The sequence below is a fragment of the Odontesthes bonariensis genome, chromosome 3, assembly GCF_027942865.1.
Source record: "Odontesthes bonariensis isolate fOdoBon6 chromosome 3, fOdoBon6.hap1, whole genome shotgun sequence".
Classification (NCBI taxonomy): Eukaryota; Metazoa; Chordata; class Actinopteri; order Atheriniformes; family Atherinopsidae; genus Odontesthes; species Odontesthes bonariensis.
This window is the reverse complement of record NC_134508.1, coordinates 24111624-24135231: the sequence shown is the minus strand read 5'-3', so window position 1 is coordinate 24135231 and position 23608 is coordinate 24111624. Positions and strand designations below refer to the sequence as shown.

Below are 23608 nucleotides of genomic sequence, written 5' to 3'. Positions count from 1 at the left end.
TGTTCTGCAAAATCGTGCGTCCCCCCTGGCCATCGGGCAACGACATTGAGAAGCAGCATATCACTGTCGCATATAAGCTGTACATTAATGGAGTGCTTCCCCTTCCTATTCACGAGGTTGTATTCGTGCTGTGATGGTGCCTTTAGTGCGACGTGAGTGCAGTCTATTGCTCCTATGACGTTGGAGAACTGCGCGATACCATAAAACCCTGTCTGCCTGGCGTGGACCCCCATAAGGGAATCAAATGTAAGTCGGGGCCAAAGAAATAATCGCATCCAACACTGTGGGCAGAATTCGGCTCATGGACGGCTGAGAAATGCCGCATCGATGGCCCCAATTCACGGCAGAGGTCGATCAATATATGTTTTGGAAATCTGAACCTGCTTAGAAGCCACTCACTACTTTCTGCCAATAAATCTGCACGCTTCCTAAACACGCGCTCCCTCCGTAGCGCACGGTTTTCCAGATCCTCAAGCAATGCAAGATGGGCCATGTTGTGTTCTGAATGGCATGTCCTACGTGTGCCTTTTATACCCATATCAATTAAACTGGGCTGATTATTGTCAGGTCTTCTGGTGAAACAATTATTGTTACACTCTGAATGAAATGCAATGAACGCCAGGTAGGTCTAATGCACCGTGCTTTGGAATTGCATAGGCTACACGGACCAAAATGCCGTCAGACATACTGTAATGTAACAATTGAATGAACATTGTAATATTCCCCTGTGCACCGATCAACACCATTTGCAGTTTCGTAATTCTACCACTAGGCAATGTGCGTAAGCATGGTCAAAACTGTGCGTAGATTTAGGCACATTTCTAAGTTCAAGTACATGTTCATAAATCCCATACTTTGCTCAGGAATGATCGCACGCACGTTTTACGCACAGATCTGTTCCTAAGAACGCTTGATAAATGAGGGCCCAGGACTCTTCTAGATGTGAAGCAAAAGTACCAACCACCAAACCATTGTGTAGCCCTATAATAGACGTGGATAAAAAGCATTATGTCCCTCAACTAATCACAGTCTGAAAATGAAACACTGTTCTGGTGTTCTTGCGTTCACTACCTCATGAGTTATCACACATTTAACACATTTTTTGTAAATAAACCTTATACGCAGAAATTTTGAGAGGGAAGCAACTGTTTGATTAATGTGGTTAAAAACAAATACAGTGCAGACGGTATCCCAGAGTTTATGCATGATAATACCAAAGTATACTTACTTACATGACAATATTGTCAAAATGATTGTTGTTGATTTTACACTTCCTTTGATGTTTGGCTGAATGTCAAGATGACAACATTCACAAGGCAAAGGCTATTTCAAGGTGTGACACAGAACAATAAGTCAGAGATCCTGGAGCAAAAGAGTTCAGGGAGTTAAGCAGCCTGTCTTAGAAAAACAGGAAAATCGATTAACTTCTATGTCAATTAATCCAAACAAGCGATTCTTGGGGGAGTCGTTGACTATCAAAATGATGATGAAGGACCTGCTGAAGAAGACTTGAATTTGACTTATACGTCTTTACTTTTTGGTAAATGTAATAAATTTCATAATGCAATTAACCCTTAATGAAAATTGTTTATCAGCCTGTCGTGTTTCCTCACACAAATTTAGGAGATTATTTTGTGTTGTTGTTGTTCTAAATACAAAACAAGTAATCCTTGTAGGGTAAAAAATAGTATTACGTCACCTTAATTTCGTTGTACCTGTACAATGACAATAAAGACATTCTATTCTATTCGATTCTAACAGTTTTTCACCCTCTTACATTGAATAATGTTCAGAATACATTCCTTTAGTGTAATAAAGCTAGGGTGGGATGGGACCGTTAAGGGCAGAATGTATTGCTGTTGCATCGGCATTGTATAAAGCATTTGTGCTATATTCCAATGATATGGAATGGGCTGTATTAATCAAGTCTGACTTATTGATTAATTGTATTGACTGACTGAAATATTGTGTTACTACTTTTCAGTGAGATAAACATTAATGAAGAAACACTTTCTCTTAGGACCTTCTGTCACAGACTCCCCGCAATGCATGACGAGTTCAGTGCCTTGTCTAATCCCCCCCCCCACCCCCCATCCCCACCCAGATTGACACTACCAAGGATTATGCCTAATGTCCTCCACTCTGATCCTCTCCTTTCGCATGTGTAAATATATATATATGTATATATATCCAATGATGCTTCATCCTGAAAAATCTCAAAGACATCACCTCCTTCTCAACTTCTGATAATGTCAAAGAAATATTTAACCTTCACAATTGTTAGAGGAGATGGTGACTTTAATACTCAGCACACCCTTGAAGGAATAGGTATGTTTTTTGTTTGTTTGCTTGTTTGTTTTACACAAAAATTCAATATTTTGGTGTGTCTGTCGGGTATAATGACGTAAAAATCTGACTATGAATAAATAATTCAAGTTTTGCCTGTCATAATAAAGTCTTCATTACAACAGGTAAATCTGTATCTTCAACCATTTATCTTCTCTTAATGAATAACATTCCCTGTCAGTTGTATAAACTGGACATAGGAGTAGTACTTAAGTTTTTCCTGTGAAATCTGTTTCCTCTATATGTTTAGATATCAAGAAAGAGTGTTATGCACTCAATTGTCAATTAATTAGGTCAATTTATCTAGAATAATCTGTTTTATACAACAGCTTTAGCTAATGCTGACATTGCTTTAAATAGGTGTTGATTCAACTTGAAATCCCACTGAAGATTGCAGTTTGTGGTGCTGTTAGACTACACTTTAGTGTCTCTATGAAGGCGTGCCACTTTTGTCTGTCCATATTCTTTTACTGTTGCACACTGTTTTAACAGTACATTAACAACTTGTGCTTTAACCCCCTCTTTGTCGTGCTCCATGGTTTTTGTGTATTGATTTTCTGTCCATTGGGTTCTTTGGCTTTGATCTGGTTGAATTATTTTTAGTGCCTTGGTTTACCCTTTGTTCTGTGCTCTTGGCATTTTGATTGAGGTTTATCCTTTATATTCTGTGTTTAGACTTTTGTTTCTTGTCATTACTCCTAGATGTCCTTAGTTGGTCTTTTCACACCTGTCTCTTGTCAATCGGTCACAGCTGCAGTCACTTTCTCATTAGTTCCATCCACCCATCCATTTTCTATACCCTTAATCCAACTCAGGGTCCCGGGGTGGCTGGAGCCTATCCCAGCTGTGATTGGTTGAGAGGCAGAGTACACCCTGAACAGGTTGCCAGCCCATCACAGGGCCACACAGAGTCAAAAGAGACTAACCATCCACACTCGCTCCAAGGGACAATTTAGAGTTGCCAATTAACCTGACATGCATGTTTTTGTGCAGTGGGAGGAAGTCCCTAGAGAGCACCCACTCATACATAGGGAGAACATGCATCCTCATTAGTTCCCCACAGTATAAATGCTACTTTGTTAATCTCAGTCTTCGGTCAGTCTCTTGTCGTTACTTTCACCATTGATCTTATCTGTAGATCTGTTCCACTCTTGTCTGGTTATGTCCCTGTCTAGCTGTTCTATTACCTCGTCTTTTGTTTTTCAAATTTAGTTTATTCAATTCAATTCAATTCAATTCATTTTTATTTATATAGCGCCAAAAACAACAAATGTCATCTCAAGGCACTTAGATAGTAAGTCCAATTCAAGCCAATTGGAATTCAATTAATTAATAATAATCATAATTCATAAAATAATCCAATTCGTTCATATAGAGCCAATTCAAAAACAATTTCCTAGCTAAGAAAACCAACAGATTGCACTGAAAACTTTTTGTTTTTCGGTCCAATCTCCCGGCCTGAGCGGCGTGCCTGAGGCGACTGTGGAGAGAAACGACTCCCTTTTAACAGGAAGAAACCTCTGGCAGAACCAGACTCAGGAAGGGTGGCCATCCGCCTCGACCAGCTGGGGTTTGAGAAGACAGAAAAAGGGGGGGGGGGGGGGAGGGGGGGGGGGAGGGGGGGGGGGGGGGAGGGGGAGGGGGAGGGGGGCAGGGGGCCACCGCGACGGCGGCACTGTAACACCATTCAAAGGATATCTGTTGGAACAGGGAAACACGAGTTAATGACCACAATAATATCACATATACATAAAGAGAGTAAAGTGAGGAAAGGTGTGTCAGATGAGGCCCCCCAGCAGTCTAGGCCTATAGCAGCTTAACTATGGGATGTTTCAGGATCACCTGAGCCATCCCTAACTATAAGCTTTATCAAAAAGGAAAGTTTTAAGCCTGGTCTTAAAAGTGGAAAGGGTGTCTGCTTCCCGGACATTTACTGGCAGCTTATTCCACAATTGAGGGGCCTGATAACTGAAGGCTCTGCCTCCCATTCTACTTTTAGAAACTCTGGGAACCTCAAGTAAACCTGCAGTTTGGGAACGAAGTGCTCTGTTAGGAAAATATCTTACAATGAGATCTTTAAGATATGATGGAGCTCGGTCATTAAGAGCTTTATATGTAAGGAGAAGAATCTTAAATTCTATTCTGAATTTAACAGGGAGCCAATGAAGAGAAGCTAAAACTGGAGAAATATGATCTCTCCTGTTAGTTCTCATCAAAACTCTGGCTGCAGCATTTTGGATCAACTGAAGGCTTTTCAGAGAATATGTAGGACAGCCCAATAATAAAGAATTACAGTAGTCCAATCTTGAAGTAACAAATGCATGAATTAGTTTTTCTGCATCACTCTGAGACAAGATGTTCCTGATTTTAACAATATTACGAAGGTCAAAGAAGGCAGTCCTAGAAACCTGTTTTATATGCGAGTCAAATGATAAGTTCTGGTCAAAAATAACTCCAAGGTTCCTCACTGTAGAACTAGAAGCCAAGGAAATACCATCTAGAGTAACTATATAGCTAGACAATTTCTCCCTGAAACGCTCAGGTCCAAAGATAACGACTTCAGTTTTGTCTGAATTTAGCAGCAGACAGTTCTGAGTCATCCAGGTCTTTATGTCTTTAAGACATGCTTGTAGTCTGACCAACCTATTGGTTTCATCTGGTTTTATAGATAAGTACAGCTGAGTATCATCAGCATAGCAATGGAAATTTATGCCATGCTGTCTAATAATGTTACCTAATGGAAGCATGTATAAAGTAAAAAGAATCGGTCCAAGCACAGAACCCTGGGGAACTCCATGACTTACTCTAGTGTGTGAGGAAGATTCTTCATTTACAAGAACAAACTGAAATCTATCAGATAAATATGATTTAAACCAGCCTAATGCAGTTCCTTTAATCCCAATAACATGTTCAAGTCTGTGTAATAAGATACTGTGATCGACCGTATCAAATGCAGCACTGAGATCCAACAGGACAAGCACAGACACAAGTCCGCTATCAGAGGCTAAGAGGAGATCATTGGTAACTTTCAGCAGTGCAGTTTCTGTGCTATGATGCACTCTGAATCATGACTGAAACTCTTCAAACAAATTATTTCTGTGTAAATGATCACAAAGCTGAGCTGCAACTATTTTTTCAAGAACTTTAGACATAAAAGGGAGATTGGATATAGGTCTATAATGAGCCAACACTTCTGAATCAAGAGTAGGTTTTTTAAGTAAAGGTTTAATTACAGCAACCTTAAAAGGCTGAGGTACATATCCTGTCAACAAAGACAGATTGATCAAATCCAATATGGAAGTGTCAATTAATGGGAAAACCTCCTTGAACAGTCTGGTTGGGATTGGGTCTAAAACACAAGTTGATGGTTTAGAAGAGACTATTGCTGTTGTTAGTTCAGAGAGATCAACTGGGCAGAAGCCGTCTAAATACAAATCAGGTTCTAAAGATACTTCTAAAGCTGCTGTATTTGATGATACATCACTAATAATAGTGGGAAGGACTCCATCAATCTTCTCTCTGATAGAAACAATTTTATTAATAAAGAAGCTCATGAAATCATCCCTGCTGAGAGTTAAAGGAATAACTGGCTCAGCAGAGCTCGGACTCTTAGTCAGACTGGCTACAGTGCTGAAAAGAAACCTGGGATTATTCTTATTCTCTTCTATCAATGATGAATAATAAGCAGTTCTAGCTTTACGAAGGGCTTTCTTATACATTGTTAAACTATCTTTCCAGACTAACTGAGACTCTTCTAAATTAGAGGAACGCCACTGTCTCTCCAGCTTTCTTGCAGTCTGCTTTAAAGCATGCAGCTGTGAATTATACCAAGGAGCCAACCTCTTCTGACTGATTACCTTCCTTTTCAGAGGGGCAACATTGTCCAGTGCTGTACGCATTGAAACTATAGTGCTGTCAACAAGAGAGTCAAGTGTTGCTGGAGTAAAGTTTATGTAGTCGTCCTCTGTCATATCTGCACATGGCAGTGAAGAAAAGGATGATGGAATTAATTCTTTAAATCTGGTTACAGCATCCTCTGATAGACACCTTCTATATGTAAATTTCTTCTCAGAAACTGTATAATCAAGTAATGTAAACTCAAAGGTTATCAGAAAATGGTCAGATAAGACAGGGTTATGAGGGAACACTGTTAACTGTTCACTCTCAATGCCATAAGTCAGAACAAGATCAAGGGTGTGATTAAGGCAGTGAGTCGGTCCGTGAACACTCTGAGAAAATCCAATAGAGTCTAATATAGAATTAAAGTTCATATTCAGGCTGTCATTTTCAACATCTACATGAATATTAAAGTCACCCACTACAATGACTTTATCTGTACTCAGCACTAACTGGGATAAAAACTCTGAGAATTCAGACAGAAACTCAGAATAAGGGCCAGGTGGACGATACACAACAACAAACACAAGAGGTTTCTGGGATTTCCACTTTGCGTGGGAAAAACTGAGAATCAGATATTCAAAAGAGCTCAAACTAATCTTGGGTCTGGGACTGATGAGTAACCCTGATCTGAAAATAGCTGCCACTCCTCCTCCTCTGCCTGTGGTTCGAGGAACGTGAACATTTAAACAGTCAGAGGGAGTTGCTTCATTAATGCTAACATGATCCTCCTGCTGCAGCCAGGTTTCTGTAAGACAAAATATATCAATATGATGATCACAAATCAACTCATTCACTAACAGAGACTTCGAAAGGAGAGATCTGATATTCAGCAAACCACATTTAATAGTTTGATGTTTTTGTTCAGTTAAAGTTTTTGTTTTAATAATTTCTTTTTGCACAAGAGGACTTGCTCCTTTTGTGTTAATTGATTGGGTGGGTAGCAGTAGGTGGGAAGCTGCAGAGAAGTGTGTAAGACTACAACTCTGCATCCTGGTCTGAGCCCTGGGTTGTCATGTTTTAGGGTGGCAAATAAATTCATCCATATTTCTAGAAATGAGCTGCTCCTTCCAAAGTGGGATGGATAACGTCTCTCCTCATCAGACCAGGTTTCCTCCAGAAAGATTGCCAATTATCTATGTAGCCCACGTTGTTTGCTGGACACCATCTAGACAACCAGCGATTGTAAGACGACATGCGGCTAAACATGTCATCACTGGTCAGATTTGGCAGGGGTCCAGAGAAAACTACGGAGTCCGACATTGTTTTGGCAAAATCACACACCGATGCAACATTAATTTTAGTGACCTCCGATTGGCGTAACCGGTTGTCATTAACGCCGACGTGAATAACTATTTTACCATATTTAAGTTTATCCTTAGCCAGCAGTTTTAAATAGGATTCTATGTCGCCCGCTCTGGCCCCTGGAATGCATTTGACTATGGCCGCTGGTGCCTCTAATGCCACGTTTCTGACTATGGAGCTGCCAATTACCAGGGTTTTGTCCTCAGCGGGTGTGTCGCTGAGTGGGGAAAATCTGTTAGAAGCGTGGACAGGTCGATGGTGAACAACGGGCTTGACTTTAGAGCTATGCCTCTTCCTGACAGTCACCCAGCCACGATGTAATCCCGGCTGCTCGGGTTCTGCCTGGGGGCGGCTAATGGAGCTAGCTACGCTAGGTGGCTCCACACTGGCAAAAGGGGCCTGGCTCGCTATCGGTTGATTTTCAACAGTGCAGAGCCGAGCTTCCAATTCAGATAACCTCGCCTCCAAAACTACAAAAAGACTACATTTGTTACATGTACCATTATCGCTAAAGGAGGCAGAGGAGTAACTAAACATCTGACACACGGAGCAGGTGAAAGCAGGAGAAGGAGGAAGAGAACCGGTAGCCATGCTAAGCTAGAGAGCCAGACACACCGTTAAAAAGTGAGAATAAAGATTAAAGATCTGTAGGAGTGTGTTAGAACAGAACGGTAAGCTATAGAGTTTAACTATGCAAAATTGTGTAAGTTATAGATCGAAATAAAGTGATTATCAGTACTCCAAGCGGAGCAAGAAATTCCACAGTGCACAACCAAGGTAACAGGAAGTGATGCAACACGTCTTACCGCAAAGCGTCACAGCGTCAGATACCGCTCCGCTTTATGGTTTCCCGGCTTAGCTGCGCTTTTTGGTTTCATTTAAATAAAGACTTCAGTCAATTATCCAGCTTCCAGACTGCTGTTTCCTGGATTTTTCACTTTCCACCATTGACACTGTAACATTGTTGGGCTTAAAAAAACTAGCAAATCTGAAACTGACTATTAAAGAAATGTTTTATGTCAAAGCTGCAAAATAATAAGATAATTGCTTTTGCCTTTTGATGTTCATCTTTTTTCTAGAGATAGAAAAGGACACCCTCTCCGCACTGGGATTGTCTGTGTGGGAACCTCCGAGGCTCCATGTTGACTGGGATTGAGGGAACTGTTGAAATGTTTGCCACAGCAGCTGAATCGCCCTCTGGTGTTTAGAATATTAATCTGCTCACCACAACTAACTCCTCACTTGAGGTGGAAAACAGGAATATAATATTAAAAAGCATTTTATGATGATCGCTTTTCAGGATGATTGTTTCAGGATCACCTGAGCCACCCCTAACTATAAGCTTTATCAAAAATCAAAATGTTAAGCCTGATCTTAAAGGTGGAGAGGGTGTCTGACATATACAGGCAACTGCAGCAAGAAGCAGGAGTCCTCACAGCAGGGGCTAAAACTCACACTTTCAACGTTGACCTCTACCGCTACTCAGAGGTCAAAACATGGCACTGCATGTGATGCATGTTTCTTTCACTGCTCATGAACAGTAAAACTGTTTGGAAGCAGAACAGCTGGGAGCGTGGAGGTATCTCTGTTATAAGGTAGTGTTGATTGTTGTATGAAGAATAACTATTTAACTAAATGTTCGAAATACTGTGAGATGACACAATTGTAAGCAAAAGAAACAAGTTAGGCCCAATGAATTGTATTTTCAGATATAGAGATCCATGGGTACCAGAGAACAGAACAAGAAGCAAAGGTAAATCATTTTCTCAAGGGAACATAGACATGGTTTATGTTTATCTTAAACGGCCTGTGTAACCTATATGTTTCATAGAATTATAGTTTATTCACAGCCCTGAGAAGAAAAAAAACATTTACAATTTGCATTATGATAACCAAACATAAATCATTTTGAAAAACATTTTTGTCAAATATACTGTACATATAAACAGATTTACTTCTGGAGTCATTTTGCATAGACAATAATGGACAAAAAAATTTAATTACAAAGCCATTTGATAAAGGTAAGTTTTCAGAAGCTCTGAGGAAATATTTAATTTGTATAAGTTTTAAATCAACAGGAGGATCATTGCTCGGGAGCTGTGATGCCAAAAGATTAGTCTAGCCTATTTCCATCCTGACCACAAAGAAATATAAACCTTTGAGTTTCTTCACATATTAAAGAACAAACAGAAAAAATATTACATTTAATGATTTTGTTAGGTTTTTTGTGCTCATCTCAATAATGTTGAACCTCTTTTTGCTCAGAGACTTTTTACTCTGTATCGTAAACCTTTGAAACATTCTAAAACCTTTGAAAATAAAGTGATAGATTTCATGTTAAATTCTCTCATTTGAATGATTGCATTTCAGTAAAGAGCATGGAAAACAATACGTAGCTGTAAATAGTTATGGTTTAGACTATATTCCCTTTGGCCTGGTCTATGTATAGCCCAAATAATAATCATTGTAGAACTGGTTTTATTCATTGGCAGCCAGTTAAGCATGTTTTTCATTTTGTCGTTTTGGTGTACGTACTAAAATCAAAGTTTTTCAAGTTTAGCTGACAAATGAATGTGTCAGATAGGATTTTCGGTGGTATTTCATCAGGGTAACACCACAAGAAACTCCTTCTGAAACAAGAATACTGAAACAGTATCCCCAGTCATTTAATGGTGGATATTCTGCCTTAATGACAGTGTTTAATCCAGGATTTATTTTTACCCGTAAGCCTTACAGAAAACAGAAAACTCAAATGAAACCTAAGCAAAAATACACATGAAAATAATTCTTACAATATACAGTACTATGGTTCTAACTTGCGTACTTGCTTAATTATACTTGTATGCGATTTAATTAATTGTGGCAGTACCCTGTAGTTTCAGTCAAACGTGTGATCTTAGGCAATAGTCTAAACTAAAGGGCACTAACTTAAACTGTACCAAAGGTTAAAAATAGCTGAACACTGACGTTTTACATTACACTGTAATCAGTCTGTCACATAGTTGTGAGCATGCATTGTGTAAAATAATACGGCAGCCTGCGAACCCAGTTTTCCCACAGTTTCAGGTGTTAAAGGTGTGTCAGTGTGGTCTGTTTTACTTCGAACAAACACTACTGTGTTGAAAAGGGCCTCAGAATTCCTCATCTCTTCTGCCTGTTCACATTTCTGTCATCGATTACCCTGTGTTTGAAGGAAGTATTACACTACCTTACACTCATTAATCACCCACAGCAGTGGGTCTGAGATAAAGGAACACTCTGTCATCATTTTAAAATCTGTGTTACCTAATCCTTCCTTCCTCTTGAACACCTCTTCACATTACTGGGCACTGTGATTCATGAAAAACTCAAAGATACCCAAAGACCTCACAAACAACACATGTAATTCTGATTTGAGATGAAGGCAAAGGAGCAACTGATCATATGTTAGATTGTGAGGACACTCTCACAAAGGTTGTAAGGACTATTGATAGTTATTGTGTACTTTGTTTAAAAATGCCAAATTCTGAGCTGTGATTAGCATGGCCTGCCTGTCAAAAATCCTTCCTGATTCTCCAAACTGCCCTTAAATGAGTCACACAACTCCATAAAAAAAGTCCACCACTTGTCTGCCTGTTTGCACATAAAACATTTGGAGCGATTTAAATGTAGGACACTTGTGTTTCTGCTCGTGCTGCTGCTGATCTTTTAGCTTTGCCCCGCTGCATGAGAGATAGAAAATGCAGTGAAGTGAAACTAAGGGCTAAAAAAAAATTAAGACTGCCAAGTGTAGCCATAAACTTAGTATTTGTATGTTCTGTGTTTTACACTTCTTGCCCTTTGTTGTTAACTCTGCAGTCTAGTTTACCTTACTTCCAACCAAATTAGCATATGAAATATGCATTGGATCACCACAGACTTGCCAGTTTTTTGGAGGAATCTTACATTTAATGGATAGATGCTAAAGAGGGGACAAAAAGATAACCGGTCCTAAATATGTCTTTAACAAACTGATTCAAGTCTTCACGTTGAATACGCTGAGGTTGTGGAGACCAGAGTATTAACTCCTTTTCTCTGCGTAGGAAACATCCATCTATCATACCAGTTTCATCCTGTGCAGGTTACCTGTCCATCACGGGGCTAACACACAGAGCCACTCTCAACAGTCCATTGAGAATGACCAATGTACATGGGTTTGAAATTGAGGGGGGGAACCACAGCACCCCAAGGAAATCGTTCTAAATCCCTTATATCACAGGCTAACCAGTATTTCACAGGAACACAGTAAGTGTCCACAGCAGTTACTGTTAAGACCTGTTGGAACAAAGAAGAATGTAGTAGACATGCAAGGGATATGGCTGAGGAGTAGTACTACCCTCTTTTATGTCTTTTCATCATGTATATCTTTATAAACAAACTTCACGAGAGAATGGGCGGAGAGTAAATTCCTCTGTGCCTTTGAGACACTACTCCTTCATGCTCCAATCAGGTTCAAAACACTTGAACATCATTTATTTAACTGTAGAAAAGTTGTGAAAAGAAGCTCAATGAAGATGTGAATCTGGAGGTAGAAAGGTAACAGAAGCAAGATGCTGCTGTAAAGAGAAGTCTGTGAGAAGTCTGTGAGATCTCCTTTGAACTTGCATGGCCTGAAGCAACTTCACCCTCCCACTGTGAGAGCAACAGCTGAATTATTTCTCATGTGACAATTTATTTATTGGTTTAATTATTTAGTGAATGCAAATTCATTACTTGTTCAGTTATTTAAATACTAGGATTGTTTGACATAAGAATGCTGCCCATTGTTCTACACACGATGAACAGGTCGTTAAATACCTGGTAAGCCCAGGAAAGCCTATAGGTTCTCTCTAGTCTTTCAGAGTACAACCGTCCTCCCTCTTCATCAAATCTTCTTGTTGGGTCCTGTGGGATGTTTGGATGAAACACTCACTACATCAGAGGAAAGATTTAACATTTCGATAAAATCAGAGCTTTTCCCCTTTGGATTTTGGTGTCTGTCATATTTAGTGTTTTTACTGAATGCAGTGGAGATGTGTCCTTGCTTTCTGCTTTGTTTGGGTATTCTCACTTTTGTGCTTGTGTTTCCTTTTTTTTCTTTCTTCAGTTGAAGTTTAAATGACAGATTATCTCTGTTCGGTCATTTCCATCACCTGGACTCTGTCTTGCGCAGTGAGTGCAAGTCTGTGAAAGTCTGAAATGCTTCATGATTTGACACTTTCCTTGATGTTGCTGTGGGTAAGTCCTTTGCTGGAGTGCATTGAAGTTTCAGTCTCTGTGTAGTGAAAGAAAAACATAATGTTTACCTAAGCTAGGTATGATTTTAACCTAGGCCTTCATTCATTCAGTCATAGTTCTGCCTCCACATACCATAAAAAGAGTCTTTTCTGCTATTCTACAACTATTAGTAACTACAAAACTTTGACATTTAATTGATCTGAATACTGGAGATCTGTAAACAGATGCCAACCAAATAGTGAATTTATTTTTAGTGCATGTGCCAGAAAAATATATTAGAAAGTCCAGTCATTTGTTATATTTCTGTGTGGTAAACTTTAGACCGCTATGTTCATAGTATTTCTACACGTTTCACAGATGACAGGTCCATATTTATGTTTCTTGTACAGAAAGTAGTTTCCAGTTTAACTGATACACAGTACAGTTACAGTTGTTAAGAGTACATTAATTTACCTGAAGTAGTGTTCCTGGAGTGATGCTTACAGCGTATAACATCCAAAGTGGAACCATTACTGTTGAAGAGAGAGTAAAGAATCCTCCAATGGCATATCCCCACCATGGGTATTCATAGGTATTGTTGAATTTAAGAGGCGTATATTTGATCAGGGAGAACAGAAAAGTGCACTAAAAGAAAAAAAAAACATCAGTGAGAGCAGGAGATAAGGCATATACTAAAAATGATCTAGTTTATGTCAAGTCATTTTTCATAAATGCGTTACTAAAAGGAGTTTTATGTCTAAACTCTGACTGGAGACGCAAGGTAATGCATTTCTACTTATCAAAGCAAAGGAAAGTGACGCAAACTCAAGCTTGCATCATCCAGCTTTTAATATTCCTTCATATTCACGTAGGCTTCTACGGCAAATCCTCTTCTTTCTTTCATGTTAAAATTTTTCCTATTGTTGGTTTTGCAAATATCCATTGTCCATGTACCGCTTTCTCTCTGCTTATTGTGGTATAAAAAACTAATTTGATCTAAATCAAATTCTATTCAACCAAGTGTAAAATATGTACATCATTGATGCATTTGGGAATGACAAAGACACGAAAATTTATTAAAATTTTAAGATTATATGCTTATGTTTGCCAGATTCTTTTTCTTGTTTGTCTTCAGAAATAAGTTGCCATGTCTCATGAGGTAAGGGTATAGATGCAAGTCTTTTTTTCCAAAAGTTTGCACACCTCTCAAAAGATACATGCCTGTACGGGGCTAAATTCTTCACTTCCATCTGGCTGAGATATGGACAATTGTTTTAACAGAGGACTCTGGCATCTGTCAGTTACATTGGCTTGTTAGTTAGTAAACAAAGTTTGCAGGGTGATATATTTACATTTCAAATACTCACTATACAGATAGCTGGCGTAAAGTACTTCCAACAGTATTTCATAAAAGGCCAGGGATAATATCCAATCATGTCCTTTACATTATCATAGTGGCGATCTGCACCTGAAGAAAATAAGTAGTGTTAAATAATTACTTCAACTTTATTGCCTAACATACTGTAACAGTGGCACTGGAAGATTTTACTATGTTAAAATAATTCCGTACCATAGACCCATCCAATACAAACGGACTGAAGAACCGCAAAAAGCAGAAGTGTCATCCCGCTGCAGGCATAGTAGTCAAACAACTGAAAAACATAAAGACCTCCCTGCAAATACAAAGACAGAATGTATCACTGAAAATCAACAAAACAAAACAATCCACACAAAGAACACAAATGCCTTTGTTCTGTGTGAATGACCCATTAACACAGCAACAAACTGTGAATCGTTTTATTTTAATTTTCCTTTTTTCTTCTGTTTAATGATACATCAATCACCAGTAAATTAAAACCAACAATCTAAAATTTTGTAGATCTGACTCGTAAAAGCTTAACAGCTTTAACCCACTGGAGCATAAGCATAGGACCTCAGGGGGAGCCATGCAATATTTAGCCATTGGCAGAGGATACTTTAGTATTGGTAGTGAATTGAGCTTGTTCCTGTGTACCTGTGGATGTTCTGTCAGAGAAGAATTTGAGGGGTTTGTGAGGGATCAAGGGATTTGGCTATATCCTGAGGAGTTTTCATGGTGTAGTGAATGGCTTTGTCCTGCTGCCATCTGATAATGCTCTTGTGATGAAGGATGTGCTTGGTCTGAAACTCTTAGGTGTTAGGTGGATGGTGTGTAAAGTAGCATCTACTGTTAATTTCTGCATGAACCAAAGGTTTTGCCATGCATTGTAATGAGAGAATCAGTCTAATTATCAGAGGTTTTATTGTTGTGGATAAGTATCTCTAAATGATTATACTTTTATTCATCACTCTATCTTTTAGCTGGCTTTACATCTAATTTGGGGGCCAATCAATGAAACTGGTAGTGTTGCTTTCTATAATGATCGAGTCAGCATTCTCACTGGGTTGAATTTCATGGTGCATTCATGTACATACGTTTTCAACCATGTCCTCAATTTCAAAACTGGCCTATGGTTCAAAATTTAGATCCTATAATGACAAATTATATATTGGCTATGTCAGAAAGTTTTAGAATTTCTCTGAGTGTCATTTTCTCAATCTCACTCATTTTCTCCAGACTTCATAGAAAAAAGTTATCAGATGATTTATTTTTTCTCAAAAACTATTTGTTCGTCACACCAATTTGAGATCAGTACCAAAGTACCAAACACAAAAAAGAGCTCATTCATTGCAACTGCATATTTATTCATCAAAACCAAACTTGGAACATAAGACACAGAGCATTCTCCTCAATAATTGTTCATATATTTGTCCTGAACAAATATTTCCTGTGTCTGGTCAAACTGTGGGAAGTTTCTAAGGCCTCTGCATTTTGTTACTCCATTCAAAGGGTTAACATATTTTCACAGAAGGCAAATTTCTTCCCATCCTCACCAACAGTGAGGATGGGAAGACCTTTCCTCACAAAAGTATACAAAAGGTTTTTTTTAACTTTTCAATGCTTGCATTTTCTAGGGTTGAAAAGCATTAGATTTTAAACTTAATTGATAGGCCTACTGCTCATCAAAATCCCAAACCACTTACCTCAGTTACCATCACAAGTCCAACTAGGAAACCTCCAGCACAAATGACAAGGAGAAGGAGTTTACGGCGACAGGTGTTTTGAAAGAACGAAGGATACATGTCAGAGATGGTTGTGACCAGAGCCTCCTGGTACACAAACTGGTGATGAGAGACATTATTCTGTATTATTATGGAGGTTTTAAGTCATATGTTATAGGTGTAAAGTACTTTATGGACTTGAATCCTTGACCTACCTCACTGTCTAATCCTAAGAAGATGATCATGACAAAGAAGAAAATTGCCCACAGCTGGGGGAGTGGCATTAAAGCCACCGCTCGAGGATAAGCAATAAATGCTAAGCCTGGACCTGTAAAATTTCATCAAGAAAATATAAATGTAGTCACACTCTTAAGCATCACTCTGGGCTTCTGTCAAACATGAACCATCAACCTTCAATACCTGACTCAGCCACCATCGATATATCCACACCTTGCTCCTTTGCCATGAAACCGAGCACTGAGAAGATGGCAAAGCCAGCTACGAAGCTGGTTAAACTGTTCAACAGGCACAAGGAAATACAGTCCCTGTTGGTGAAATATTCAAACGTGAGAAAAAACATGCGAACTAACAAGATTAATCATAAGTAGTTTGTGAGCTGAATGCAGGTAGTGAAACTTTAAAAATACAGACCTATAGCAGTTGTTGCTGTAATTGTTGTAACTTCCTAATGACGTCAGAACCCCTGTGCAAACTCCATATGAGTAGAATATTTGACTGCCAGCATCCATCCATACCTGAGGGATTGTAGTGTGTTCATGTTCAGCGCAAGTTATAAAATTTGCATGTCTCCTAGATATTATATTTGCAGATTACGAATTGCTGCCAGCTGGGAAGGCTTAAGTTTCATGGTGATAATTCAGTATGCAGCATTATATCAACAGGCTAAAAAAGAGCCACTATCAAGATGTTGAAAAACAGCTGAACTAAGACTTTAGATTTAACATACTTCACTAACCCAGTGCACATCTCTGGTAGACTTTGTTGTGTTTCCTTTTAGCTTGCAAACACCATGAATTTGGTGAACATTACAGCTAAACATGCTAGTATTGTATTCTTAGACATGCTAGCATGGCATTTTCATAATTTAGGTCAAAGCACTGTGCAGAGTGTAAAGTGTTGAGGAATGGAAACATGGTTTTGATAAAGTTTAAGTTCTTTATCAAAACCATGTTTCCAAAAGTTACTTAAAGCTTGATACAGGAAATATTTTTTGTTTAATTAACATTTAATCAAAACCAAGCATGAAGTAAAGTGCTGTCATGGCCTAAACTCAGCTATGTCTAGCACAGTAGTATTGTCAACATCACAACTGTTTTGTCTCCCAGATGGATCCCTGCCTGCTGTCAAAAAAGTCTTGCATTGTAAAAACTTTGTAAGTTGGGCATCAGTTAAATTTCCTACAACAAACATATTTTCATATGTTTCTACCAGAGAGTAGTACATGAATGTAATTCTTAGGAGACTAATTTCAATGACAATAATAGCAGCATCTGAATCTATACCTCTGGGTCACCAAGGCGTGATGGATCTGGGTAGAGGTAGAACATGATGCCCTCTTTGGCTCCCGGTAATGTAAGACCCCGAACCAGCAACACCACCAGCATCACATATGGAAAAGTGGCAGTGAAGTACACCACCTGGTACACAAAAACACCTAAGCATTAGTGAATCTTTGAGATTAGATACTTTAGAGGAGTTAACATTAAATCAGACATTACGGTTGAACGTTTGTGATGTACCTTTCCTGTGGACTTGACTCCGTTCCAGACACAGAAATAACACAATATCCAGGCAAGAAGTAGGCATAGAGCCAGGTCCCAACGAACATTGCCGATGTTATCAATTCCATCAGACAACCCCAAGATTCTCCTCCTGTAATCAAGTTTATTAAGTAACAAGTTTATTAAGTAACAAACGGCAAACCTAATCCCGTATATGATGCTTTGATTTATGATACCTACTCCCAAAATTCTACAACTGAAGATGTAGTATTTCCATACAGGTGCAGGGGGGATGATTGATTCTGACTGTGCTCAAAACAAGCATCTTCCATGAACGAGGAACAGAGGTTGTTATTAACAAGGGAAATATAAGACATGGCATATGTGTAATAGATTCAGAATGCAGTCTTGGTACCTGTGTTCCAGTAGTTGTTACAGCTCACCCATGGAAGCTCAGCCCTGAGGGATGAAAACAGGTAGAGAAAAGTCCAAGCCAGTATGATGATGTAATACACCCCAGTGTACAAAACAACCACTTGGCTTCCGTAACCTAAGCCTGTAGAGAGATTGTTATGTCACACTATGACACCATCATGTCAAATATTATGTTTATGAATGCAGCCAAAAGTAACATTCATAGTTGCACTGAATTATGATTTAAAGAGCAAGTAAAATATCAGGTTTATCAATTTTCTAAGCTTATACCTCTTGCCAGCCTTTTCATCTTGGGTACTCAAAAGACAGCTATGTGCCCATGTGGACTGCCCCTCAAAATCAATCCTTATTCCAGTGCAAAACTTTGGGAAATCATTGGACAACTCCTCGACCAATTGATCCACAGCCACCAACAGAACTGACATCTAAACTAAAGACTGATCTTGTCAAGTTAATTCTTTAAATGGGTACAAATGTTGAAGTATTAAGTTGGTTGTACACCTTGGCACAATTTACTTTCAGACATTCTTCCTCATGTATTGTAATAGTTAACCAAATTAAACACATCATTCAAACTACAGCACGAGATGGAAAAAAACATCTAAAAAAAACAAACGTCTAAGCTGTGTAATGTATTGGTCATGTATTGCGGTATATTCCAATTACATTTTAAAATATCTTGAATTTTAATTTTGTGAAATGTTTTACTGTCGATACAAATGTGCCTTTTAAAAGCTGTCATGCCGTCCAATCTAAATTGCCTTGCCTCGGACTATGGTCCGATTGAAGTCCTCAGTGCTGAGTACTCATTAAGACCATCTTGTGAAGAGAGAGGTCACATCTATTGGCCTTTTAACAACATCTATTAACAACCACTATATTATCACATGATTAGATAAGTCCTCAGAAATCATGGGTTGGTCCACATTCATGTGGAGAACATACCAGCCATACTGTGCTGTCACTGTTGATATTTATAACACCTACTGGGGTTGATTGCTAGTTAAATTGTTTGCCCCTAAAAGGTTTACACTTTGATTTGAGTAAGATTTTACATGAAAAATCTGTTACCTTTTGTAACAAAGTGATTTGAGTCATTTTGCCACTTAGAAAATAATAGAATTGTAAATTTGACCAATTGTAACAGTTAAGCAAAGACAAGAACAAGAGTCAAAGAGTTTTCAGAATAAAAACCAACAGGGTTATTTGGTATTATATCTGCAGTAGTTTTTGGTGTAATGGTGAAAACATTTATTTTTATCACACAGTTTAGAATAAGGCTAAGGTTTGAGGTTTGGTGTCAGGTTTTGTAATCATTGTGTGTACTTTTTGTACGTTTCATTAAAGCACTGGGTTAACGCCTACCTTCAAAAAGAGGGCAGATTTTTCTCCAACATGTTATACCACCTTGACTGGTGAACTGGCCCAAAGATGTTTCCAGGAAGAAGAGCGGGATGCCACAGGTGAACAAAAACAAAATGTAGGGGATGAAGAAAACCCCTAAAAGCAAACAAATCAGTGTTCATCATGTTTTTCTCCAAAAAAATTGGGTAGTTTTTAATAACTTTACAACTGTACCAACAGAGTTTAAAGTTTTATACTACTGCCAATAGCCAAATGTTGGTCAACCAGCCTGTTATTAAACGAACGAAATGTTAAGCCTACAACACAGTAATATACACCCAACCATAACAACAAAGATTTACCTCCTCCGTTTTTGAAGCAAAGGTAGGGAAACCTCCAAACATTTCCGAGACCAACTATGTGTCCGGCCACTGCCAGTATGAACTCCATCTTACTGCCCCACTGGTCCCTCTCCTGAGGTTTGGGCTGAATATGCTGTGATCTGTTTCCATTGACCAGATTTATTTTCATGTGGGAGTTTTGTTTTTGGTCCATGTTAACCTTAGGGATGTAAAATCATCAAATCAGTGAATCGGTGCATAATAAAGGACACAATTAATTGTTACCTACAAAAGATTTACACGTTTGAGATACAAATTGGACTAGACAGTAGTAAAAGAAAAAAAAAAAAACTGTAAATCAGTATATATTTTTTTTTTTTTAAGTTTTTCTTTTTGAGTTACCGTTTTGAAAAAAGTTTTGTTTTTGGTGCACTAATTTCATCTCGCCCGATGAACGCTGCGATAGGCTCCAGCCACCGGATTAAGCGGATAAAGAAAATGAATGGATGGATGGAGTACTAATTTCAATTACAAGAGGTGGTATCAGTTGACTTAGTTGTCCCTTTTTCTCATTTATTAATTTATCTTTTTTTCTTTTAGAACTGAACTCCACATTGTGCCCTTTTTCCAAGTGCCAGAGCCTTTTTTTACAACTGTGTCCAATTAATAAAAATGAGTATTAATAAAGAGAGAATGCAGCTGCCTTTTCTTAGAGCGCTCCACTGTTTTTGGTGTGGCCGCTCTGAGCTCACAGTTTAAACAGTTTATTTCACCTGTGAAGTCATGAGCATGCAAGAGAAAAAAGCTGGTTCATATGTGGAAAATTGATCAACATCTGTCTTCAAAATTTCCTTCTCAGGGATTCCATGATATTCTAAGGCTCAGACAAAACAAAAATCCCATTTGTCACCTTCAAACTTGGATATCAAAACATCATAAATGAAGAGTCTACGACAACACTGAAGGTTAGACGTGTGTAACCCCAGTGGTGCTTTGAGCTGAATGCCATCTTGAATTTGCCAAAGGGAATAACTTGAAATACTGTGAACTAAAAACAGATATATTTTCCATTACAAGCTAACAGTACCAGCATAAACCTACATGTTTTTGCATCTTTTAAATCACTCCATAGCATACTACCGTGTTCATTTTGTATAGACATGTTTCATCCCTGGATTATTCTTAACAATCAATGACACAATCTACAACATACAGTGAGATAAATATTGTTTCATGAAATTAATTTACTTTTCATTGAAGGAATTGGTATGAAGTGTTAATCTCAAATAGATAAATTAATAATGCAATAACTGCCAGTTAGCAAAAAAATAATCTATATTTTACCTTGAGCACCTTGAGTGTTTTGTCCTTCGAAAGCTGTCCTCTGAGTTAAGATTTTTGCCTGTTTCGTAGACGTGCAATGGCTTTCTATGAGGAGTGGCCAGTGAGACAAACGCTAGGAGACTTGTCTTGAGAGCCAATAGAAACCAGAGGTGCACACACGGGCACAGTTTGGCGTCAGTGTCTGCTTTGTCTGTTTCAGAAGATAAAACTGATAACCACTTGGGGGGCCCTTAAAAGGGGGGTTCAAATTTATCTTGCAGCTACACCCTTAAATGAAGCTTGCTTGTTCCGAAAACACATTTGAAGAAGTTTGGTTTATTTTGAGAATGAGTTTAGTTACTTGTGAGGCATTCAAATAGCTTTTGTTTTTATTTTGGACTGAACTGCTGCAAAATGATTGCTACTCTATGCTGCATCCTGCGTGTCCAGCTGAATTTGAAGGATTGCTGAGAGACATTGCCTTCTGTTCTTTCATGTTGTACCGTATAACAAGAGCAGTTAAAGTACTATATTTCCCAACTTTATTGTTCTCTCAGAAAATCTAAACAAAAGGAACTCAGTTCAATTTGGTATCAGGTTGTCTCGTATTGTGGGATTATTTTTTTTCACAAACAAAAAGAGTGTATTAGTAGACCTAAATGAAGCTTTAAAGCCCTAAAGCTTTGCATTAGTTACACTCTGATTCGTGCCAAAACAAAACATTGAAACATCTCAAATATTTCACACTTACAAAGTTCCCACAAGGAAGCAGGTAATGAATCTCTAAGAAACCAAGCAAAAAAATGTGAACTGAAACTAAACTCATCTGGACGATAATCAGAAGCAATTCTTTTTAACAATGTCACATGTTAACATGTTTTCATTTTATTATAATCAACTTTTTTAATTACTTTCTAAAAGAAAGGGCATTTGTAACAGCAACAAAAACACATTAATTCTGCCTTTTAGAAAAGACAGTCCTTCACATGACCACTAGAGGTCACTATTTATGTGAAATTCAGCTGGATTGTTATTCCTGTGTCTCTGTAGTTTGTTACTCATTGTAAATTATTGGCACACTGTTTCAGTTGCCTTTGTATGTATACTGCAAGTAATTGTCTAACTCTGGGTGAAAACATTACCTGGGCAGCCCAGACCAGTGTAAGCTTAACAGTTAACATGTTCATTATGTCCTGTAAGCTCCTCGTGGTCGTAAAATATTAATTTCTGTTTCACCCGTCCTTTTCAGGAACCATTAAGAGTAACTGACGTCACATCACGAACACTTTCAAATCTGAGAACACGACAAAGAATTAAGTACCAAGCTGTCTGAGTTTGATTAAGATACTCTGGTGAGCTATTCAACACAACATGTGCTGAATTAATCCGTACAGTGTAACACACAGTTGTGTTGTCATGGAGACTGTTGAAACTCTAAGTGCTGTATTGTCTTAATTGCCCAGAGCCAAAATGTTAAATCTTTATTTAGGTAGTACTGAAGTGATTTGCTATAAAGAAAAATTGAAAGCATCATTGCTGTCTTTTGTAAGCTGTTTTACATTCGCCGAACCATCACTCTGAATTTCATTGTGGGAAGAGAAATAACTGATACAACATGTATACAGTGCATCCATTGACACAAGTGTTTAAGATAGAGTTAAGTGAGTTAAGATAGAAATAACACCATATAGGCATGAAGTAGCATTAGAATGTGTGTTACTCAGTTGTTCAGCATATGACTGGCAAAAGAATGGCTCGCTAACTCAGACAAATGTTTCTTTGAACTCAAGTAATCCTGTTGAGCCTCATTTTGAAGGAAATTGTCAAAGATGATTCATTTACAGCTCGTATAATGATTTGTCCAACATGTATCTACTATGCACGTTGCAAACTCTTCAGCTGGACAAACACAGACAGACGTCAGCCTGGAGGAGACAGCAAGTGTTTTCAAATGGAAAAAGCTAAAACAAAGTCAGAGGGAATCCCAGGACATCGAGAGGCTTCAGGCCCTGGGAATGAGTAAGTCCACAAAATTTTCATGCCAGGGAATTAGCTCTAAGTGGTGTTTGTCAAGCCAATCAACAGTGTTTGGCTCACTTAGGCCATTTTCATACATGCACTGAAGCAATAAAATTGTTTTGATGACCCAAATTATCCATAAGAGCAGGTTGTGAGATTGCAAATTTTCAAATCATTCAGACTAGATAACTCCTTTCTTCTAAATGCAGGGAATGTCTGAACCAAAGTTCTAACAGAACAGGTAACTGGTGCAGAATTGATATTAGCATAGAAGCAGTCATCAGTCTATAAACAAAACACTGATTTCTGCAAGATATTTTTCCATCCTTTCTTCACTCCTCTATACGACTCTCCTCTACTCAGGGATCACATTACAGTATTTCCATTCATGAAGACATGTCTCAAAAGGACAATCTCTTGTTGATTTATGCATGTGTGTAAAAGTGACTATGGAAAATGTCCATGGAGACATTGTGCATAGTTCATGTGTGACCATGGTCTGTAATTCATTTGGTTAAATGAAGGTCTAATATGCTAAAGGATTGAAGCTGCCAGTTTAAA

General features: G+C 38.4%; 1 protein-coding gene across 1 annotated transcript; it reads right to left on the bottom strand.

The window, feature by feature from the left end:
- Positions 1-9284: 9284 nt before the first annotated feature.
- slc6a22.2 (solute carrier family 6 member 22, tandem duplicate 2) lies at positions 9285-21166 on the bottom strand. The gene is made up of 15 exons (XM_075461178.1): positions 21050-21166; positions 19727-19925; positions 19386-19520; positions 18001-18141; positions 17826-17910; positions 17604-17736; positions 17367-17501; positions 16495-16598; positions 16264-16388; positions 16059-16171; positions 15826-15963; positions 14333-14435; positions 14130-14230; positions 13237-13407; positions 9285-12820 (listed from the first exon to the last, which is right to left on the bottom strand). Exons 2-15 carry the CDS (start codon positions 19917-19919, stop codon positions 12695-12697), a joined length of 1803 nt encoding a protein of 600 aa, XP_075317293.1. The 5' UTR covers positions 19920-19925; positions 21050-21166; the 3' UTR covers positions 9285-12694.
- Positions 21167-23608: the final 2442 nt, after the last annotated feature.

Coding starts and splice junctions, on each gene's coding strand:
- slc6a22.2 (XM_075461178.1), bottom strand. CDS start 19,919: ATGGACCAAAAACAAAACTCCCACATGAAAATAAATCTGGTCAATGGA. Junction 17,911..18,000: donor TAACAACTACTGGAACACAG/GTACCAAGACTG, acceptor CGTTCATGGAAG/ATGCTTGTTTTGAGCACAGT. Junction 16,599..17,366: donor CACGCCTTGGTGACCCAGAG/GTATAGATTCAG, acceptor ACAATCCCTCAG/GTATGGATGGATGCTGGCAG.